At 39.5% G+C, this 9,812-nt stretch overlaps 2 protein-coding genes across 3 annotated transcripts in view; one reads left to right on the top strand and one right to left on the bottom strand.

The window, feature by feature from the left end:
• Positions 1-4,834, top strand: part of LOC107690611 (60 kDa heat shock protein, mitochondrial) — a 7,465-nt gene extending 2,631 nt beyond the window's left edge. The window contains exons 2-11 of one of the 2 annotated variants that reach the window (XM_016488987.1): positions 603-778; positions 890-1,225; positions 1,316-1,411; positions 1,505-1,598; positions 1,949-2,117; positions 2,450-2,549; positions 2,734-2,979; positions 3,063-3,237; positions 3,337-3,515; positions 4,016-4,156. In XM_016488987.1, the coding sequence (XP_016344473.1) occupies positions 605-778; positions 890-1,225; positions 1,316-1,411; positions 1,505-1,598; positions 1,949-2,117; positions 2,450-2,549; positions 2,734-2,979; positions 3,063-3,237; positions 3,337-3,515; positions 4,016-4,156 (1,710 nt within the window). In that variant the 5' untranslated portion in view covers positions 603-604. Of the gene's footprint in view, positions 1-602; positions 779-889; positions 1,226-1,315; positions 1,412-1,504; positions 1,599-1,948; positions 2,118-2,449; positions 2,550-2,733; positions 2,980-3,062; positions 3,238-3,336; positions 3,516-4,015 lie in introns of those variants that run through there. The other variant, XM_016488988.1, reaches the window with a different exon arrangement.
• Positions 4,835-7,557: 2,723 nt separating this feature from the next.
• coq10b (coenzyme Q10B) overlaps positions 7,558-9,812 on the bottom strand; it is a 19,877-nt gene continuing 17,622 nt past the window's right edge. The window contains exon 5 of the mRNA XM_016488989.1: positions 7,558-7,894. Within this exon, the coding sequence (XP_016344475.1) occupies positions 7,727-7,894 (168 nt within the window). The 3' untranslated portion in view covers positions 7,558-7,726. The remainder of the gene's footprint in view (positions 7,895-9,812) is intronic.

Below are 9,812 nucleotides of genomic sequence, written 5' to 3' on the forward strand. Positions count from 1 at the left end.
CCGTTTTAGGTAGGCGTGGTTGACTCTTAACTTTTATAAAGAATATCTCTTTGGATTTGAGACTTTAGTCTTTGCGACTTTACAGATCTTCTTTATGCACCAAGAGCTTGTAACACTCCAAAGAGAAAGGAAAAATTGAAATCGCATCATATGACCCCTTTAAAATGACAAAACAACTAAAAATCTATATATTTTTTTTATTTTAATTTATCTATATGGCCTTGGAAAACATGAATACATGAGAGAGCCTCATTCTTAAAGTGTGATTCTAGACTTTGAAAAGTCATGTAAATTAATTAAATCTTGTAGGCATTTTTTAAAAGAATATACACTTTTTTTTTTCTAGTCATGCCAAGCTCTGAAATATTTTATCAAGTAGAAGTTGAGTTAAAAAAAAATCTTATTACTAATCCTTATCCGATAAATCACAAACAACTGGATAAAGAGCCCTTGAAAATTGTGGACAATGGGGCCCCTGGTCTAAATGGTTGGAGTGTTTCTGAAAACCATCTTTATTTTTTCTTCTAATGATGTAAAAAATCACTTATATCATGAATAATCGGAATAAAAAAGTGTTCTGCTTCTACTCTCTTTCTCATTAGAAATGCTGCGTTTACCCAGTGTAATGAAACAGATGAGGCCAGTGTGCAGGGCGCTGGCCCCACACCTGACCCGTGCGTATGCCAAGGACGTCAAGTTTGGAGCAGATGCCCGCGCCCTCATGCTCCAGGGCGTTGACCTGCTGGCTGATGCTGTGGCCGTCACCATGGGACCAAAGGTATGCTGAGTTTAATCAGTTGCCAGGGGAACAGCAGATATGTTACTCCCCTTAAAGTCACATTTGCAATCATTAATGGCAGGAACAACTAGATTCGCCTCTCTACCTCAGGGTCGCACCGTTATCATTGAGCAGAGCTGGGGCAGCCCTAAAGTCACCAAAGATGGTGTCACAGTTGCCAAAAGTATCGACTTGAAGGATAAATATAAGAACATCGGGGCCAAGCTGGTACAGGACGTGGCCAACAACACAAATGAGGAAGCTGGAGATGGCACCACAACCGCCACAGTTTTGGCCCGTGCTGTTGCCAAGGAAGGATTTGACACCATCAGCAAAGGCGCCAACCCTGTGGAGATCCGTAGAGGAGTCATGCTGGCGGTGGAAGAAGTCATCAATGAACTCAAGAAACTCTCCAAGCCGGTCACAACACCAGAGGAAATTGCTCAGGTAAGAAGTGCCCTAAAAACGCCCACTATATGGTAGTTTTTTTTATTTATTTTTTTACTTTTTGTTTCTGTCAATCTTTCTTTGATATAGGTGGCCACTATTTCTGCCAATGGAGACACTGAAGTTGGTAACATCATCTCCAATGCTATGAAGAAAGTGGGCCGCAAGGGTGTTATTACAGTGAAGGTAGGCTGCTACACTAAGTAGTATTTAGTACAGGTGGAATGATGGTTTGATCCTTAAAATACCTCACACTTGGGCTGTAATTCTTGTTTAAAGGATGGTAAAACCCTACATGATGAGCTTGAGATCATTGAGGGCATGAAGTTCGACCGTGGCTACATTTCTCCTTACTTCATCAACACAGCTAAAGGTGTGTATTTTGTAATAGAAGCTCATGTGTTTGTACCAGTATGAATTGGATAGTTCACCTAAAAATGAAAATTTTGTCATCATTTACAAACCCGTATGAGTTTCTTTCTTAAAAGAAGATATTTTGAAGAATGCTGGTAAGCAAACAGTTGATGGTCTCCATTGACTTCTATAGTATTTCATTCCTTTCTGTGGAGGTCAATGGGGGCCAACAACTGTTTGGTTCTTCAAAATATCTTCTTTTGTGTTTGGAGCGACACGAGGGTTAGTAAACGATGACAAAATTTTAATTTTTGGGTGAACCATTCCTTTAAGGCTGGAATGACAACAGCATATATTCTCTGTTTGCAGGCCAGAAGTGTGAGTTCCAGGATGCTTACCTGCTTCTGAGTGAGAAGAAGATCTCCAGCGTACAGAGCATTGTGCCAGCACTGGAACTTGCCAACCAGCATCGCAAGCCTCTGGTCATCATTGCTGAAGATGTGGACGGAGAGGCACTCAGCACTCTGGTCCTCAACAGGTTTGTCTCTAAAAACACCTTAGCACAACAACAAGTTTGCAAGAAATACATGGAATGGATAGATGTGAAATAGAACTTCTGATTCCAGAAATATGGAATCTCCAAATAGATTTCAGAGTATTTGGCTTTTTTTTTTTTTTTTTTATTCTTAAAAATATTATTTATGTTTATTTTCTTAATGACATTGGCTAATACTACAGTAAGTTGCAAGAGATATATCAAAGTAACAACTGTAGTAACTTTTTTTGTAAGGTATGATCCTTTAGAGGTTTAAGAATAGGCTGTTATTTAAAGATCCTGGGTTAAAGGTCAATGCTAAAACTCACCAACAGGTTGAAGGTTGGACTTCAGGTCGTTGCAGTTAAGGCTCCAGGATTCGGGGACAACAGGAAAAACCAGCTGCAGGATATGGCCATTTCCACTGGAGGCACGGTATGTGCCTAAGCTTTTGTCTTCATCTGTATTCATTACATTAATTAATAGCTCATTTAAAATATCTCATTTATTTAATGCTTTAACATATTGTATTATGACACATATCATCTCTTGAGGTACTTGCAATTGCCCATAATAACATGATGAAGTCTGGTAACACACCTGATCTGTGTGTTTTCAGGTGTTTGGTGATGAGGCTGTGGGTCTGGCCATTGAGGATATCCAGGCACATGACTTTGGCAGAGTCGGCGAGGTCATTGTGACGAAGGATGACACGATGCTCCTCAAAGGCCGTGGTGATTCAGCAGCCATTGAGAAGCGTGTGAATGAGATCGCTGAACAGCTGGAGAGCACTAACAGTGACTACGAGAAGGAGAAACTCAACGAGCGTCTGGCCAAGCTCTCCGATGGAGTGGCTGTGATTAAGGTATGAAAGCAGGAAGAATGTATAGTCATTTGTTAGTATGTGTCCATCACCATGATAAAAAAAAAAATCATTCTGTTTATTAGGTTGGAGGAACAAGTGACGTTGAAGTGAATGAGAAGAAAGACCGCGTCACTGATGCGCTGAATGCCACTCGAGCTGCTGTGGAGGAGGGAATAGTTCTTGGAGGAGGATGTGCCCTGCTGCGCTGCATCCCAGCCCTGGACAGCATCAAGCCAGCCAATGATGATCTAAAGATTGGTAAGGACTGAAGTGTAGATCTCATCCTCCAGATGTCCTGTAAGAAGTAACCCTCTGTTAACTTCCCCAAACTGACTGACTTTTTTTTTGCTCTTAAAGGTATCGACATCATTCGCAGAGCGCTTCGTATTCCTGCAATGACTATTGCCAAGAATGCAGGAGTTGAGGGCTCTCTGGTGGTGGAGAAGATCTTGCAGAGTGCTCCAGAGATTGGATATGACGCTATGAATGGAGAATATGTCAACATGGTCGAAAGAGGCATTATTGACCCCACAAAGGTATGTATTTGTGATTCACAAACTTATAAGTTATCAGTTTAAATCAGTAATATGTCAGAGCGGTTTCTGTGAATTAATATCTCGACTTGTATGATATTACAATACTGCCCTACATTATATACACCATTTAAACATTTTTTTTTTATGATCAGTTGCTTATTTTTGTGGAAACCATTTTTTTTAATCATTTGTAACTTTTATAAAAGTTGATCTAATTTTTGATTAGTTTAATGCCTTCTTACTTAAACGCATTCATTTCTTTAAAAGAAAGTCTTACTGACATCAAATTTTAATGTATATTTTTATATTTTGTTGTGATGCCAAATAGATGATAATGTACTGCCTAAATTCTTTTGTAGCATTTAAATTTTTATCCTGGAATTAATCAGTTATTGGCTGTAAAATTAAAAGAATTATTGATTGTGATGTTGGTACATCCCTATCAAAAACACAATGCTCCTTATGTTCAGTAAGTGTATTGTCTTTGTCTCCCCCTGCAGGTGGTGAGGACTGCTCTTCTAGATGCTGCAGGCGTTGCATCTCTGCTGGCTACTGCTGAAGCCGTTGTCACCGAGATACCAAAGGAGGAGAAGGACATGCCGGCTGGAGGAATGGGAGGCATGGGTGGCATGGGATTCTAAACCGATCTGCACCGACGTTAGTGAAAGGGTTGTGGGCAGGGGACATGATTTGCCCCTCCCTTTCGAACCTGCCGAAATTGAGTGCTGGTGGTCTGATTATGGAGCAAAAGAAATGGACCTTACAGTCTCCCATCCTTCCACTGCTATGTCCAGTCTTATCTCTCTACTCATGGCTGAAGATGTCACCCTACCGTTTTAAAGACAAGTTCTTGATAATGTGACCAGGGAGAGTCTGTCTGCCTTTGTTCTATAACATTGTGCTCACCAAGTCTAATGGGAAAGTGCATTTAACGTTGCATACTGTCATGCTGTTGTGTTGTATGAATGTCATTGTCCGTATAGCTGGTTTTGAATCAGACCATCTGTAGGGGCTTTAAAAGCCAGATGTTCAGGTTAAAGTTTGTCTTAATGAGCAAGAAAGTAGTAGGAACTTTGACCAGTTGTATCTAAAAAAAATAAAAAAATCCACTTCATTGATCAGTTTTTTTTTTGTACTGTTCGTTTTCATATAAAAATAAACCCCTCATTTGAGAATTACACAGCTGTGACGAAGCAAGTACTTGTTTTGCCTTCAATTGTTAACTTTGGTTTTTCTCACAGAATAGAAATGTTGATATCCGCTTAAAGAATTGTGTGATGTTTTCCTGGTTTAATTTCTTAAAGGGATAGTTCTCCCCCAAAAAATCATTTACCCACCTTCGTGTTTTTCTAAACCTCTATGACTTTGTTTTTTCCTGTGGAACACTATATATTATATATTGAAAATCAGAGAGGTCCAAAACAACATTCAATAGCATGTTGGAGACTTTTTTTTTTTTTTTTTTTTCAAATGACAATTTTCATTTTTGAGTGAACTGTCCCTTTAAAATCAGAGGGTTGAACATCTTTTGGTCAAGACTAGAGTTTGGTAGGAAGGTTGAGTGGAGGGATGGGTGAACTTGTTGCACAGCAGTTCTTACAACAGCCATGCAAGTGTATGCCCAACAAAATATTGAATACAATTAGTGCAAAGTTATTCTAAAGATCTAACTTTTGAGTAGTGGTACAGAATAGTGTTTAAAAAAAAAAAACTTTATTAAGAGAATTACTTGTTTTTAAAGCTACATTCTCTATGACTGTGCAACAATGATCATTCAACAATGTTTTGTACAATATAGTCTTTAATTCTGTATTTTTTATTTAATAAAATTCAGTGTTCACAAAGAAATTAGTTTTGTCCTGTTGATGTCCTAGCCAATCAGTGGCTTCCTTGTCAGAAAGATTTTACATTAAAAATATTTGTATAAATCAACTTACAACAGTGATAAACTTATTGTGTTATAGCTTGACAATTAACACATTTTATCATTAATTCGGCATAAAATGGCACTCACAACTAAGGCCAAGCCTTGATTTTTGAGAATTGATTGGATTGTGAAAAGTGGGCATTCCAAACCAGACTACTCCCCTCGAAACATCAGCAGCCTCGGTGACGTCTGAAAAGGCTATTGTCTTAGAAGTGAAGCCAACTACATTTAGACTACTACAAAGACAAACGTTTGTTCCTTTATCATACGTACTGATAGGACCAAGAACATGTTAAGAAACAGGTTCATTCTGATTTCATGTTAAGTCTAGACTTGTTGACGATTATGTGAATAATACAGCAACACTCTCTCTTTTAATAAGTAATTAAAGTAGATGTTCACCCTTCAGCCTTCAATGATTTGCAAGCTGCATTCACATTTGAAACTACCAGTGAATAACAAAAAATATTGGCTGTTCACACTCAAAAGTATCCAACAGATCTGCTGCTGCTGCTAATAAAAAAAAAAAGTATACGGAGCATTTAAAAGCGTTTTAGTAACTTTCAGTAATCAGTTACCAATAATATTTTATGAATGTGTTCCTTCAGATTACAATAATACTTCTATCAGCTTATTTAATTACTATTCCAATGGCTATTTTGAAATATTATAATACTATTAATTAGTATTTCTTCAAAATGTATTCTGTGAGCAGGATGCATATTTTTACATACTATTTAAAAATAAAAGTAGTAGGCAGCACACTGTATATCCTGCACATTTTGCATAATGCTAATATTTAATTCCAACTGAGCCAAAGAGTTGTAATTAGATCTCAGGGCCATCACTGTTACTGGCCACTAGGGGTCATGACACAGGTTACTCGGAGGCCTTCTAATATTATCCCTCACATGATCACCCTATTTTAAGTGTGGAAACTAGTCAGAACCAGATGTTAGTAAACAAACACACACAAGGCTAGGTTTTACATATAAAAATAGTTTATAAACCATGCAGGCAGGATATATATTCACCCACAACACACATTAAAACAAACAAAAAGAAGAGATCCCAAAAAGAAAGAAAAGGGGAAAAAAAGATTATCCATTTGTTTTTTTTATAGCTCAATTGTATACTAAATATTAGTCTGTGGTCTTACACTGGATATGTACACGTGGTTAACCCATAACCAAAATAAATACAGGATACTCGTATACATGTTTTTAAGATAATGATAAATAATATGAAACCTTCTCTGTAAAAGGCAGTAAGCAAGCATGTGGAAGCGAGCAGGGTATGGACAGGAATCTTTAAAGGTCTGTGTTGACGGATACCTCACTACAATCTGATGAGAGCTCTGGGAAAGGTTCGCTACGTTCCACTCCGTTTCCCAGAGTTTGGGCCCTTTTAGAAGCAGTGGATATCATAGATGGGTGAGCAGTCTGTTAAAAACAACATACAAACATATTGCACACCTCTAGGAGAGAAAAGCAGTCTTTAATCTGGACACTTAAAATCATCTGAGGAGTGAACTGGAGCACCACTGCCAGGACTAAACTGTGCAAAATGGTATAACGCAAGGCAGTGTGGTGAAAGGGAGCCTCTTAGCATTTATTTTTCATGCCCTTTTTTGTGCTGGTATGCAAGAATACAACAGACTTGAGTCCAGTGTGTAGCCTTGATACCCTGATAGCACTTTGTGCATTTGGCTGCAGCAACAGTCAGTCTTCTGCACACGACGCACACTCAACTCAAGTTGAGTCTCCTCATCCCTTTCTTGAAATCTTAAAGGATCACCTAAAAGCTTCTCAATAAATACATCACTCACCTGTCGTATGAACTGTGTAACAACAATCTTTCCATAAAATATCTCAAAATAACGTCCTCTCGAAGAAACCCATGACCTTTGTCTATTGTGCCATTCATGAAGCCATTATGGTTTTTGGCAGCTGTTTTAAAAACCATCTCAAGGTCCTCATATTAAAAATATAAGGCTCAAGGTGCCATACTGATAGCGGGTTTTAAAAAGTTAACATGGAGGTAGTGGAGCAGGGCTCAGAGGGCACAATCAAGCTCTCCATGAAAAGATCCAGCCACATTTGTTTTTTAGCATAATTTTTTTTAAATCAACTTTTGTTTTGGACCAGGCACTGGCGATATTCAGGCACACAGAGCTCCCGCTCTCTCGACTGTCTTTGTAATACTCTAAATGTATGCTTTCAATAAAACCCCCAGTTCCCTGAACAACAACCCCCACCCCATCCGTCTGAAGCTGTGGAATGAACTACGTGTGGTGGACCTCGTGGAACATCAGTTCGCGTGGGATCTGTGTCTCCGGGCCGTATAGCTTGGACGCTCGCCGCTCAAAGGCCGACACCATCTGCTTCACGACCTCGTCGAAGAAAACGGTGGCCAACTGAGAATGCAGGAGCGAGCGGAACTCAAAGGATATCTAGGGACAGACAGAAGCAGGATTTGGTAGAAATTTCACAAACTGATTTACGAAAACTGAGTTTTACTTTTGACATTTAAAAAGCTAGTGTTCCATACGTAAAACCCTTTCAAGACAGACCTCACATAAACTCTAAGGTTGTTAAATGATGGTACAAGCTTGTGTTAAAGTCAGTGTGATGACTTATTAAAGGGATAGTTCATCCAAAAATGAAAATTTGACGTTTATCTGCTTACTCCCAGGGCATCCAAGATGTAGGTGACTTTGTTTCTTCAGTAGAACACAAACGGAGATGTTTAACTCAAACCGTTGCAGTCTATCAGTCGTATAATGCATGGCAATGGTAACAAAATCTATGAGAGTAAAAAAAACATGCACAGACAAATCCAAATTAAACCCTACGGCTCATGACAACACATTGATGTCCTAAGACACGAAACGATCGGTTTGTGCGAGAAACCGAACAGTATTTATATCATTTTTTACCTCTAATACACCACTATGTCCAACTGCTTTGAGCGCGCGCAGACATCCGGTGCGTGAGGTGTGTACACCAGAGCGCGTACACACCTCACGCACCGGATGCCTGCGCGTGCTCAAGGCAGTTGGACATAGTGGTGTATTTAGGGCTGTGACGGTATGGGATTTTTCTTACCGCGGTGAAGACGCAACAAATCACTTACATTTATAACAACATTTTTAAAAGTGGAACATAAAAGTGCTTGAATCTGATTTGGGTTTTTCAAAGTGCAACATAAGGGAACATCAGGAACATCATTGTTAAACTACTGGGCCGCTTAAGTGAATCGGCAAGTCCTGCTGCTTTATTTTTCGGTCTTCAAGTTTCTTGCCAGGAAAACCAACATGTTCACTTTGTCTGGTTTCAGCGAAGATCTTAACGGAGTGACAATGTTGCCTTCCGCACTGAATACACGCTCCGAGGGAGCGCTCGTAGCGCATATAGTCATATATTTTCTGGCAACTTTCGAAAGAAGAGGGAATCGAGCCTGATTATCCCGCCACCAGGCAAGCGGATCAGAGTGCAGATCGAGGGCTTCCTCCTGCAAATACCTTGCGACTTCAGTGTCTGCACGGATTCTTTTTGGGACCGGATTGGAGGACTGTGCTTTTCTCTTTCCAAGCAGGTCTGCAAGATTCATTTTTTTTGGAGGAGGAGGAGATGGTGCACTTCCTTCTTCTCCCTCTCCAGCCGCCGAGGTACGCATGGCACCTTCTCCATCCCCGCCATCACTCCGCTCATCGGGCATTGCCAGCATCTCCTCCAGGAGCGCATCTTTAACGTCATCTCCGGGGTTGATGTCCCTGTATCTTGGATCAAATAATGTGGCCTTTGCCAACAGTTGCTGTGTCGCAGGTGCACTATATTTGTCTTCCATGACGCTAGCCATTTTTCTTTTTAGGTTGCGCGTCAACTCCGTGTCTTCCTCGGTTGTGAGCAAAATATCCTCAGATAATAACCGTACTGGTTTAACAGAGGACACTGTAACTGTCTTCTCGGAAGACAGTGCATCTGCAAAATCCGTGACCTTCTTCAGCGCTGCATTAACGGATTCTAGGACTTCGATGTATATATTAAAGCTGTTTTTAAATTGTACCGAATTATAAAATAAAACGCAAATTATAATCGGGCCTGTTTTAGGCTTTTCCTTATTTTTATATTTTTAAAGTAGTAATTTAAAGCTTTCTATATATTTTTATCATGTCTGTAAGGCAATTCGCTGAGTTTAGGTTCATCATTGTAAAGCGTTCCTGTTCAAGCCAGAGACAGCAGAAAGCGTTTGTTTTCTTTATTTTATAAAAGCATAACGTTTGGTTGATATTGTGAGTGGACACAAATAAAACTAGACCCTTTACAGTTTGGAATGACGTATTACTCTTACCTTTATGAGCAAAAATG

Source organism: Sinocyclocheilus anshuiensis, unplaced genomic scaffold, assembly GCF_001515605.1.
Source record: "Sinocyclocheilus anshuiensis isolate Anshui unplaced genomic scaffold, SAMN03320099.WGS_v1.1 scaffold1709, whole genome shotgun sequence".
Classification (NCBI taxonomy): domain Eukaryota; kingdom Metazoa; phylum Chordata; class Actinopteri; order Cypriniformes; family Cyprinidae; genus Sinocyclocheilus; species Sinocyclocheilus anshuiensis.